Source organism: Fragaria vesca, linkage group LG1 (genome assembly GCF_000184155.1).
Source record: "Fragaria vesca subsp. vesca linkage group LG1, FraVesHawaii_1.0, whole genome shotgun sequence".
Taxonomy (NCBI): Eukaryota; Viridiplantae; Streptophyta; class Magnoliopsida; order Rosales; family Rosaceae; genus Fragaria; species Fragaria vesca.
The window spans coordinates 10,630,260-10,643,252 of record NC_020491.1 but is presented as its reverse complement, the minus strand read 5'-3'; the positions used below and the strand labels follow the sequence as shown (position 1 = coordinate 10,643,252).

General features: G+C 40.3%; 2 protein-coding genes across 2 annotated transcripts; one reads left to right on the top strand and one right to left on the bottom strand.

Annotated features, from left to right (window-relative positions):
- Positions 1-7,314: 7,314 nt before the first annotated feature.
- Positions 7,315-10,940, top strand: LOC101312764 (CBS domain-containing protein CBSX1, chloroplastic-like). Its single transcript, XM_004287965.1, has 8 exons — positions 7,315-7,568; positions 7,676-7,763; positions 7,850-7,914; positions 8,515-8,563; positions 9,663-9,718; positions 9,991-10,106; positions 10,214-10,271; positions 10,348-10,940. Exons 1-8 carry the CDS (start codon positions 7,368-7,370, stop codon positions 10,420-10,422), a joined length of 708 nt encoding a protein of 235 aa, XP_004288013.1. The 5' UTR covers positions 7,315-7,367; the 3' UTR covers positions 10,423-10,940.
- A 1,064-nt stretch (positions 10,941-12,004) lies between these two features.
- LOC101312479 (ethylene-responsive transcription factor ERF010-like) lies at positions 12,005-12,650 on the bottom strand. The gene has a single exon (XM_004287964.1). The coding sequence runs from the start codon at positions 12,544-12,546 to the stop codon at positions 12,094-12,096; it is 453 nt and encodes a 150-aa protein (XP_004288012.1). The 5' UTR covers positions 12,547-12,650; the 3' UTR covers positions 12,005-12,093.
- Between the last annotated feature and the right edge of the window lie 343 nt (positions 12,651-12,993).

Sequence of the window (12,993 nt, the reverse complement as noted above, 5' to 3'; positions counted from 1 at the left end):
GGAAAAGAGAAACGTACTTATGTACACGATTCTTCAACTCAAGGTAGGTGAAAGACTCTCGAATATGAATTACAAAACATGTAAGAGTACATCGCTCATAAAATTCAAAAACCAGTAAATGATTTTGTTCAAAGATGATGAACAGATCAAGTTGTCTACGGTGAGGTACAGTGCATCTGAATCAAACTTAGTTGTCCCATATCGTATATATGATTGTTGATCATAGCTAGAGTGTAAATGGATACTTCAATTCTAGGTGATAAACCATAATACCTTCATCAAAAGTCACATCTCTGCTCACAACAACTTTCTTCACATCCGGACACCAAAGCTTGAATCCCTTAACACCATCATTAAATCCCAAGAATATTGCTTTCTTGGCCCTTGGATCAAGCTTGCTTTCCCTGACATGAAAATAAGTAGGACAACCAAAAATATGAAGATAATTATAATCAGTAGCAGGTTTACCAGACCATACCCCCATAGGAGTTTTACCCTCAATTGCAGCAGAAGGCAACCTATTAATGAGATGACCTACATATGTGACTGCCTCTGCCTAAAACTCTTTGCCTAATCCAACATTAGACAACATATATCGAACTTTCTCCAATAAAGTCTTATTCATGCGCTTTGCCATCCCATTCTGCTACGGTCTCCCTCTAACTGTGAAGTGTCTCACAATGCCTTCATCTTGACATAATTTGAAGAACGGATCAGATTTATATTCACCACCATTATCTGACCTGAGCCTCTTAATTTTCTGACCGGTCTGAGTTTCAATCATGACAAAGTAGTTTGAGGTTCACATCCAAGACCAATTGGCTATAGGTGGAGTGACCCAAACCTTTATAAACCCACAGGCAATGTCTCATATTCCTGATGTGGGATTGATATCTCAACACGCCGCTGCACGTGTGACGAATTTTCACCTTATTTACTAGCTTGGTTTTAATAAGAATTTTACTGTCTTGGTCAATGAATTTATAGTTTATTTGGTCTCTAGAGGGGTTATGAGGGACGATTATTTCGGAGGAATTATTCGTAAGAGAAATTGCGATGACGGAAAAAATGATAAATTTCGGCTAGTAAATGGTAACTTTTAGTGGGGTATTATTTTGTGGTGTTATTTTTTGGAGTTGGGTTTATGTTGGGTGTGGGTATTTTGTGTTGGACCGGTTTGGGGAGGCCCAAACCATTTCTTTCCTCTCTTTCTTTCCTTCTTCTTCCCGATCTTCTCACTTCTTCATTCTTCATCACACTACCGGAGACTCCCCGAGCACCATCGCCGCCGTCCGGCCAAGAGGAGACGCCGCACCGGTTCAGCATAGTCCGCCGTTCGCTCCACCGTCGTCCTGGATTGGTGAGCGACACTGCAACGCCGCCGAACGGAGGAAGTCCTCCTTAGAAGCCCGGTGGTCTTCTCGCAGGAACTCTCTCTTCCGGGGCCGCCATAGCCGGAGCTGCTTGGCTTGGAAGAAAGCCCTCCTCCCGTGCAGCAACCCCTCCAAAGGTCTCACCCTCTGTTGAGCTAGGTAAAGAGATATTGGTGTTGAAGCTCTAGGGTTTTCTTGGATGTTTTCGTTCGATTGGCATAGTTAGGCTTAGAATTTGGTGTTGTGCTAGTTAAGAAAGTTGTAGAGGGAGATGAAAGGAAGCTGCTGTTAAAATTTGGTAGGCATTGGAGGTCGCCAGAGTCGGCCTCCGGCCGCCGCTGTTTAGGGGATTTTCATGGTTTTTGATTGGTTATATTAATGGGAGTTATTGAGGTGAATTTTAGAATTTTTTGATGAGTTTTGGATAGATTTGGGAATTTTTAAAGTTTAGTAATTGTGGCGGATTAATAAGGTAGAATCCGGCCGTTGGATTTAAGTCGTAAAATCTGTAGCAGGGTGTAGTTAAGGCTGCTAGTTTAAATGTTGAGGTGTGGACCGTATCGAAGTTAGACATTGATGAGCATGTTTATGGCTCTCGGTTAATTTTGTCTATTTTGTAAATATTAGATTTTTAGTGGGAAATTAATTATATATTTGAAACAGGACGAGAGGAGGCCCGAGCAAAAGAAGCCTCGGAGCGACATCAGGCTTAGGCCTAATTTGTGAGTGGACCTTTGTTTTAATTGAAAAACATGCGATGAATTATTTTGTTGATCATTATTTCTTCTGCTGAGATTTATTTCTTTCTCAGATATTTGAAAATTTTCCTCTTTTGGAGAGTTCCCGAAAATGAGATTTTCGGTGGATATGTATTTTGGATGTTTATGAGTATAGTATGTATATAAATGCTAGCTAGCCATACGTGCTTGGTCTGTCATAATGAGGTAAAATACCATTATGGCGTGATGTGAGTGTTAGACACAAGCGTCATAGCCCTATATGAAAACTACTTTCTTTTCTGGTTTATATAGGTTTTGATATAGGGAGTCCACACGTATATATACACCCGTCCTCTTCGGTCATAATGAGGAAAAATTCAATTATGGTGCGACGTGAGCGTTAGACGCAAGCGTCATAGCCTTGTATGAATTTCTACTTTTCAAATTTGTTCATAGAATTCATACAAGAAGTCTGACGAGTATATATGTTTATATATACTTTAGCTCGAGAGGCTCCAGTTTATTGAGTTTGGAGACTAGCCAGAGCTAGTTATGAAATTGCCAGGGTATGAGTTGAGCGCTTTTGAATTTTCGCATGCAACATAATTTCTTTGGAAATTCAAATGGGAATGCATAAATATTTTATTTATTAATTTATTTTTGTTCACTTACTCTAACGGTTTCAAATGTTTTCCTATGGGCCATTCGTTTTAAAATGCCTAGTCTGCAGAGTTCGGGTTGGCACTAGTCAAAGGCGAGGCATAGTCACCCACATCTCTTCCACATTTCATCAGTAGGTTACCTGTTAACCTATTATCATATTTTCTTGCTTCCGCTAGTGTTTAGTAGCTCTAATTACCTTGGGAATATTTGTATAATAGTTCGGTTGTGTGCTAAGTCTTTGTTTATTAATTTGGGAAATATCCAAAGGATGGTGTATGATATAAATTGGATATTTATGTGTTGGATTAGAAGATGATTATTTTTTTTTTTGTGTGTGGTGGATGTGTTGTGAGGGAGCGGGTGGCTCCAGGTGTTGAGGTTAGATGTGCTGGTATAGAAGTGTTATCTGAATTTTTCAAGAGAGGGTTGTCAATTTTCAAGGGAGGTTATGCCGAATTTTTCGGTAAATTTTCCTTGGAGGTGGTCCCCGCAGGACTTACTCCAGGTTTTAGGAAAAAATTTAGAGTGGGTCTTGACATACCTTGTCTGTAGTCAAATCGGAAAAGCCTCCTCTTCAGGTGAAACCGGTTTTCAACATTCTTTATAATGTATTGGTCTTCCATTTTCTTCCACAACTCCTTTGCCGAAGTCTCCCTCATGATAAAGAACTTCACATCATTTGTAAGACATAATCTGATAGAACCACAAGCCCACTTATTAATCTGCTTCCACTGCGCCTCACTCATATATGTTGGTTTGTCTTCAAGAGCTATATCCAATTCTTGTTGTCACAAGACATCCATCATCTCACACTGCCACATGCCAAAATTATTTGTTCCATCGAACTTCTCAACCTCAAATTTGGCAATGCCAATTGATGGCTTAGCATGTGAAGAACCCGAACCTGAAGGCGACTCAGTCCCTTTCTTTTTATTTTTATCAACAACGCCGTCAACCATGATTTCCAATCAATAATCAACTCTCAGTTCAAAACAAGAGCTCTGATGCCAATGGAGATTATTGAAAAAGTGTGACTTAGATATGAGCCATTTAGAATCCCACATCGGAAACGTGAAAGAGTTATCCTTATGTTATAAGGAATGATATCACACACACTAATGCCAAGACCTTTTGTGTAAAACCTCATACCCTTTTCTCCACCGGGTGGCTAAAGTGAAGAGAGTATCGACAGTATTGGACCCGTGGCGCTCGTCGGCCGCTTCCGCGTAACAAGTGGTATCAGAGCCCAGGCGACGCTTAAGACTTGGTGTCTCATACAATCGAGTTGCAATTTGGTGGAGCTCCCGTTTGGATTGGGATCATAAGATTTAGATGGTTGTGATCAAGGTTGAGCTATTAGAATTTGGATCGTGAGACAGTTGGAGATGGCTCGAATCACGCCAGGTGGAGATTCTTGGAAAAATGTGGCTTACATATGAGCTATTTGGAATCTCACATCAAAAACATGAAAGAGTTATGATTGGGTTATAAGGAATGATACCACTCACACTAATGTCGAGGTCTTTTGTGTAAAACCACATACCCATTTTGTATCCGGGTGGCTAAACTGAAGACAATATTGACATTTTTGAACCCGTGTGTGTGAGACCCTTGGGGCCCGTCAGCCACTTCCGCGTAACATTGAAAACTCATTGATCATTTTGTTCGTGAAACTCGTTGAAGACAAAGGTTGAAGGCATTATTGAAGTTCTCCTTACCATTGCAAAGGATCTCGCCCACTCTTCTTCAATGTGGTTCTTATCTAATTTCGAACAGATAGAGACGTTTGTCTGGGTGAAAAGACAAGCTGTGGGCTTAGGAACACATTTTCTTTAGTCTAGTACTGTCTTATGGTACTAAGTTCCAGCCCAAATGCAAACACCAATTCAACTCTATCATGGTCCCAATTCACATCTATGGTCCCAAAGCCTTTGAGTATCAATAATCCACCTTCTCAAATTTCCCAAAAACCACCAGCCACGCTTTTAAGTTGGAGAAGGTGGATTGTTGTCTAATTTGCTCTGAAAATGATATGTGATTAGACAATAGTCCCCAGATTTTGAAGTTCATGCTAAACAGAACATCTCAATTGGGGAAAGGCCAGTTATAAGTTAGAGGTTGCTTGTTTTGCATGCATCTAGTCCTTGTTTTGTCAACATTATGAAAATGAGAGGAGAATGAATGAGGAAGGGGACCATACATTATGAGAAAGGTTGAAGAAGCTCTAAGGAGAGAAAGGTACCCTCTTTTTCACATGGCTAAGTGACCAAGAGGCTCTTTTTTAGTTTAGGATAAAGCTTACATCCCAAAACTGGGTGCAACTTTTTGTTCCTTTATAGAAGATTTGCTTTTCTTCTAAGTGTATGAGTCACATTTGCATCTTGCTCATACTTGATGTTCATGACCCGAGAATTGCCTTTGTGATGGATTGCCTAAACAAAACAAAGAGTCGCATGATGAGGAGTCTCTTTCTTTGTCTTTCTTGGCTAATCAAGTATTCAAGTTTATGATGCTTAAAATTTGAAACCTCTCTATGGTGTTCTCAAAAAAAAAAAAAACCTTAGTGTACATCATAGGCAATTTCAAAATAGACCAATATTTCTAGAGAAACCTTGATTGACAAGAGCAGGCCCGATGGGCTAGCACAAGCGAGGAAAGAGGACGGGTGTCAAATGGAACAGCCCCCAAAGGGATTACAAAACCCAAACGCAATGAAGAGGGAGTTCGAGGAGAAACAATGACTCAAGGACGATATCTATGATCAATCCAACTCGACCATCGGCATGATGAGAGCATGAGTTGATATTTATGATCTCGATATTGTTTTCCTTATAGAAACTCGAATGTCGTATGAGTTTATTGGAACCATCTCTTTCAAGCTAGGATTCTATAATTTTTGATATTTTTGATAAAGACATATAAAAGATATAAATAAACGTGTTAGACGGGCCATGTTTTGGAAAACAAATGCAAAACTACAATATAAACTTTTAGATTGTAGCTTCACATTTGTTTTCCATGTCCGACACAATTATATAGATCTTCCATATGTTTGTTTGCCGGAAAACCCCAAAAATTATGAAACCCACCGTTGAAAGAGATGTTCCCTATGAACTTATGACAAACGAGTCCCTGTAAGTATAACTATGCCGAGGGTTGTGCATAGTTGAGCAAAATCAGTGAACAAATAGCTACTGAATCTAAACTAAGAATTTGATAACAATAACAGAGCCAATGCCTCAATATATAGTGCTAATTTTTCCTTTTCTAAAGACAAGAGGAATCGTAATAGACCTAGGAAAAATCATTACCGAGCATGATAGGAATCGGTATTGCTCAGTCCAATAAGGGTAAGTTTCCATATCAAAATAGGAAAGAGCATCCAGAAGCTACTGAATATTAAAAATCTATACAAAATGAATAAATACTTGTATTCATTCATGATATATAATACAAAAGAACACGACCTAGAAAATAAATAGCCACACAATATATGTATCAATGGATGCATAGAAAACTAGAGATGCACATGATCCTCCTACTAGTAAAACTAGAACACCAGAACTGCTGAAAATACAGAGCAAGAAGGCACAGCAGCCGATGGAGTCGGAGTCAGAAGTGGGCGGCACCCAGCAGTAGATGATGGAGCTTCAGAGTCCCTTGTTCATGATGGTCATTTTCTGTTCATCAATTCTGACGATTCAGCAGATGAGGTGGGTTCAAGACAGTAGAAACTCTCAGACTGGCAGATGGTGAAGTGAGAAAGTTCATGCAATGTGTACAAATATGACCACATGCTACTGGCATAACCGAGACAGCAGCGCCATTGCCAATGCCATAAGTACCAGACGAGGAGATGGCACTGAAATCGCCATTGTTTGCTTCAATGTGGATGCTTAAGCAAACTAGTTCTTTTTTTTGGAGTTGGACGTAATAGTGTAATGGAAACCTTTCTAGTAAAGACCCTTAAATTGAGGACTTTTCAGTTTATGGTTTAAAAGACCTATTTTTCGTTCACATCTTGGCATCTCATCCGTTCTGTTTTTAGGTCTATATGTGTAGATCAACTCTACAAATTTTTAGCCAAATCGGTAATCATTAAGGTAACAAACTAGATCAAAATAATGGACGAACCAAATATGTCAAACATGAACCGTTCAAGTTTATAATTGGTAAATAACACTTATGAATGTCTTAACGATTTTCAATATGGCTGAAAATTTGCAGAAATGATCTACTCATAAATACCTATAAACTGAACGGTTAAGATATGGATATAAGTCGAAAAATGAGATAAGCCAAAAAGTCCTCAACTTAAGGGTCCTCGTTAGAAGTACTTTCGTAGTGTAATACTGCCAAAGTTTTAAAGCCAATCACCAAGATACGACGACGACGTGCGTTTACATCCCCAATACGGCATCGCACCCACCGTCGTACACCAGACCGTCCCTGCTAGAGCGCCACGCGTACAAATGCCAGCTCAGCAAACTTATTATTTTTAAATCAGTTATTTTAACAGCTAGCTAACCCCAAGTCTCTATCACTGGGCGGTTACTCCTCGGCAAACAAAACCCCCTCATTTCTACACTCCGTCACCGGAAACCAAAACCCAATGGCCTCGATTTTCGTTCCAGACCCTTCGCTTCTCTCTAACCTCTCGGCAGCTCCGGCGAGTCGTCTGCCGTGCCTGCTGCTTCTATCTTCTCCCGGCCGGAGGCCGTTCTCGGTGTCCGTCGCCACGTGTCGCGGTTTGGGCATGCGGAGGTCCTTCGCCGTCTCCGGCGCCGCTAGCGACACCTTCATGGCTAATTCGGTAAATATCATCATCCTTGGAGTTTATTTGATTTCAATTTCGTTCATCGAGCAATGCACGCTTACTTAGTTACAGTATATTAAATTGGAGTTTCATAAATGTTGCAGTCCAAAAATGGAGTTCTTACGGTTGGTGATTTCATGACGAGAAGAGAGGATTTGCATGTGGTGAATCCTACTACGACTGTAGATGAAGGTGATTTTGATCTGAGTGAAGCTTTGCTTAACAATTCGAATTTTGATTTTGACATTTTGCTGATGGATCGACATTTGTGACTGCAGCTATAGAGCTTCTTGTGGAGAACAGAATCACTGGGTTTCCGGTGATCGACGGTGACTGGAAATTGGTAAAGCTTTTATTTTTCTGAGTTGGTGTATGTTTTTCTTCGTCTAAATGTATAGTTGATTATATGGTTGTTCTTGGTGGTATTGCATTTAGCCATTGACTGCATTGTATATAATCTGTTCAATTTTAATGCTAGACTTTACAAGTGATTTGTTATTTAAGACTGAAACTTATGTATCAGAGTCGTCTCTTACGTAACACATACTCGGTCTGATTATTTGTGAAATTTAGGCATTCACATTGAGAGTCCTGGTTCTTAATCTGAGGGTCTGAACTAACAACGGACAAGGAAACTATTTGCTTGTGTGTTGTACTGCTTTCTTTGATTGGTCCGGTATAAATTTTATGATGCATTTAAGTAAGTATGCTGATGCCTAGGTCACAACATCCAAATTTTTTTTTTAGTGTTTGGATGTTACTGCCGTATAATATCTTATATCTTTGTTTTCTGAGAAGTTCTAGCATCCTATTTGTGTGCCCGATATCTGCCTTGTTGATTTTTATATGTTTGGGTGAGGGAAACAAGCATGATATACCTGAGGCAAGGTTAGCATAGTACATTCTGCAAATTATAATGTATGTCGGTTCTTTGTTGGTGCAGGTCGGTCTTGTTTCAGATTATGACTTGCTTGCACTGGATACAATATCAGGTAATTAAACATGTAAAGTGTATATGGAACTATACTTGCCATTCAAGTTATTTATATTGTTAATTGAGGCTTAAGATATCAAAAGATGGTGGTCTGGATCTTGCTAATTGAATTCTGTCCAAATAATCATACTTGGAATTTTATTGACTGCCTTTCTGGCACCTCTTTCCAATTGAGAACAAAATAAACCTTTACAATTTCTTTGAATTATAACTACTTTTGAATGGCCCTGCGCCGAAGGATTAATTTGTCCTGCAGAGAATGGTTTTCCCTGCATGTTCAAAAGACCAGTTCAACCAAAACTGATTCAACTTGGCTAGAAATCAGTGAATTTTCTCTCACACTCCTTCTGATTCCAAACATTTTCCTGTATCTCCCGTTCCAAAGAAAAGGAAGTAGGTTTTCCTGCATCCCACTCATGGTTCTGCACTTTTGAACTACCACTTTTCCTTATTCTTCATAGAGCTCTCTCACCCCAACACTCCATTTACCTGGTGTTATCTTCGAAGTTGTATGTTTCCACTTATATTTTTGTGTCTAGATTATGTTACAGACGTAAAGAAAACAGTAGATTGGTCTTCAGTCAATTGAGCACTGTCCTCCTACTGTTATTTGTGTGGCTTAGCTGAACTTAGTACACACTTATATATTATCTTTTTTTGGGTAGTGAGGTTGGGCCGTTGGGTGTTGTGTGATGGACTCTGGGGTTCTTGTTTGGTAGCTTGTTTGGAGGCTTAATCAAATTTAAGTCTGTTCAACTGTTGCATACTACCAGAATGCTCAAGGCTTCTCTACTTATAAGACTGGTAAAATGGTGATGAGCTATTGATAAAAAAACGAAAAGATAGTAATGAGGTATATCCAATTGTTTCCTCACTTGTTTTGAACAGATGAATTCAAGCATGTACTCCATGTAGTTTCAAACAATGAATTGGAAATTTATGTTTGATCAATTTTTTCGCCTGAACTGGTTTCAGTGTCAGGTTATGAATGGATTATTTTCTATATAGGTCCTATGGACTATCAGATATTTTGTAAACAATGATCAAGATAACCTTCTCATACATATTACAAATCATTGCAATATTTGATGTGATAGGTGGTGGTGGAAAAACTGACAACAGCATGTTTCCCGAAGTTGACAGCTCTTGGAAAGTATGTGAGAATTGTTCTGGATCAAATTCATTTCTTTCCTTGATAATTTTCTGGATCTATTATTAGCATAGTATGTCTTAGCAATTGCGGTGGATTTTATGGGCGTATCATTTATAGATCTTTTTCTAGACGACCAGTGTTATATCCATTATATGGTTATGAAGAGATATAGTGCTGTGGGTTCCAAAGCATTTTCATTCACTTCTTTGCAAAGAGGAAAACTTTGAAGTCTGACCAGCGCTTTCTTCTCGCCAATATTATTCATTTTGCAGACTTTTAATGAGGTACAAAAGTTGCTCAGTAAAACCAATGGCCAGGTGGTGGGCGATGTGATGACACCAGCTCCAGTTGTTGTTCGTGAAACCACTAATCTTGAGGATGTTGCTAGGTATGTTGTTCTGTTGCTTTTCGATTTTCTCTATTCTTTCCCCCTTTCCACAGGCTTAAATTGATCTAGCTGTGAAACATTAACTCCTATTATTTATTTGATGTCAGGATATTGCTTGAAACAAAATATCGCCGACTTCCGGTTGTAGATGACAGCGGTAAACTGGTAAGAGTTCATGTGTTCCTTCTCTCTTGATCTCTCTTTTTTCTTTTCTCATAACTCCATTGTTGTCACTCCACAGGTTGGAATTATTACAAGAGGGAACATCATCAGAGCTGCCCTTCAAATGAAACATGCAAGTGAAATGAAAATATGACACTCCAGAGCCCCCGACACTATGACCTAACCTCATGTTCATGGAGCAAATCGTAAAAGGTGATCAAGAAGCTGATCCGCTTTATTTGTAGGTACTATTTTGGCAAGTGTTTGTATATAAACCAAAAGTGTCTCGAATATGAACGACACGAGTACCCTCCATGATCAAACAGTTATGCCCCTCACCCAGATACGAAAGAACAAAATAAAGAAGGCATCGATTTGTGTTGGTCTTTGTGCATTGGATTCTGTTTGGACACTCTTCCTCTCGGATTTACCATGGCAAGTGTTGGTTGAGCTGAAGTGACTTCCAGATTAGAGCATGATTGCAAATTTGCCGTACTAGTTGTTCAACCATAAGGTTGATTTTGTGGATGGGGAGGTTGTAGACTTTCTCATGATTATGATTTGTCATGATCCTTCTTTAATTGAGCTTCCATTATTTTGCATTGAAAATGTACCATAGAGTTACCCAAAATGATCGTCTAATTGAAACTATAAAGATCTTGCTTTGATCACACATAACTGCAATCTGTTACATATTACACATCTCGTGGGGAAAGTCGCTTTCTAGTTTTTGAGAGGATTAGTGATTAACCAAGAACATCTACATCATTAAGACATGTAAAACCTCTTTTTCATATTTCTAAACCCCACTGTTAGCATAAGAAGAAGCTCCCAGTTTACCGCTAATCATGGACTAGTTGTTGTCCTCTACTGGAAATCGTCACAGAAATAGTGATCTAAAACATGGCTTACAGCTAAGAAGTCATATTCCTGGAGAGACCAGAGAAAGTGTGCAACTTAATTGGCTAAAATTAGAATCTTGTGAGTCCTGGCTGAGAGCCAAAAACCAATGGAACAAAATCGACAGTGCACTGTGAACCCATCATATCTTCAATCACTTCCATCAGGCACCACCTCCACCAGCAACAAAGGAATCCCACATTTCATCTCACTTACCCAAAAAAAGAACAACAAAAAGAAGAAAGAACCCAAAACTCTGAATCAGCAACAGTGGGGAGAAACCAGAAATCACAAAAACAAAGTCTCATTGCCCCATTGCTTTTGTTACTGTACACTTTAGTGGTTAAGCTTCGGTCCCTTGCGACCAACTGCTGGCCCTCCGTAGGCCCTTTCTGTTCCCCTCCCCAAAACTCAAACAACCGAAAAATCGCCCAAAATTCGACCGTACTGATATCTATAGTGTCGCTTGCAACCCGATTTATAGAGTCCGCCGCATAAGCTCTATAGTACTCCGGAGTATCAAATATTAACCGAATCTAACTGTAAAAGTAGCCATAGGACATTCACATTGCCCAAAACGAGGTATATCCTATATGGTAAAAAAAGAACCTGCAACAACACCCTGATCTTTCCCACATTCTTCCAAGTAAAACAGAAAAAATTTTAAACAGACAGCAGCAACAAGCACAGAAAATTTAAATATAGAGGAGGATGCATGCCATAATTTACATTTCATAATTCATATTTTACCAAAATTTCTCATTAAAACGCAAAGAGGAAAAAAAAATTAACGAAAAGAGAAAAAAAAATAGAGTAGCAGCAGTAGACTGACTTAAGTTGTAAATCCCCAGGACCAGGACGAAAGCTTCATCATTGCTTCAGCCGTCACATACTCCTCCCCTGCGCAACGTCAGCACCCACTCAACTAATTTAACCCGCCCTCCGTTTCCTCCGGGTCAGGAATCTTATTCAAGTCGACCCGATCCACCGACCCGCGCGCCTTCATCTCCTTCACCGCCTTGTGCTGTCCGCCTCGCATGGCCGTCTCGACCGCGTCGACCCTCGCGCCGACCTCGGTGGCCTTCTTCCGTATCGACGCGGCGGACATGTCGCCGTCGCAGCCGCACCCGCCGCCGCCGACCGGCAAGGCCTCGGGGAAATTGAGCCTGGCGGAGGGGCCGCGCAAGTAGAAGACGGCGGTGTCGTAGGCCCGGGCGGCGGCGACGGGGGTGGAGTAGGAGCCGAGCCAAATCCGGGAGCGCTTGTTGGGCTCGCGAATCTCGGCCACCCACTTGCCCCACTTCCGCATCCTTATCCCCTTGTACGGCTTGTCGTTGTTGTTCTCGCCCCTCTTTCTAGGTTCTTCTTGTCCCTCCATGATTCTGGTGCTCTTTATTCTGTTCTGGGTATGAGAAGAAATTTGGGCACGATTAGAAGATGAAGAGGAAGAAGAAGGCGAATGGGTTTTTGGGGAGAGAAGGAAGGAAGGGGTTGCATGCTACTTGGCCACTAAGCTTGTCATCTGGGTAACCCTCCACGTCTCTGAAACCCAACAAACAAATGAGAGAAAAAGAAAATTTCTTTTTGTCTAAAACCCCCCGAGAGAAAATCCAAATTCACCGACACAATCGCACCGATTTCTTTTTTATTTTCGTTTTGGGTTTTATATTTTCCTTTTTTCGGGGGTTTGTCAGACTCAGGAGTCTGTCTTACTTGGCAAAAAAGGGAGGGTGGGAGAGAAAGGGAGGGATCTATGCTTCTTTGGCATACGAGTTATGGATTTTTCTGCGAAATGAATTGGGGGTTACACTCATGAGGAATTGAG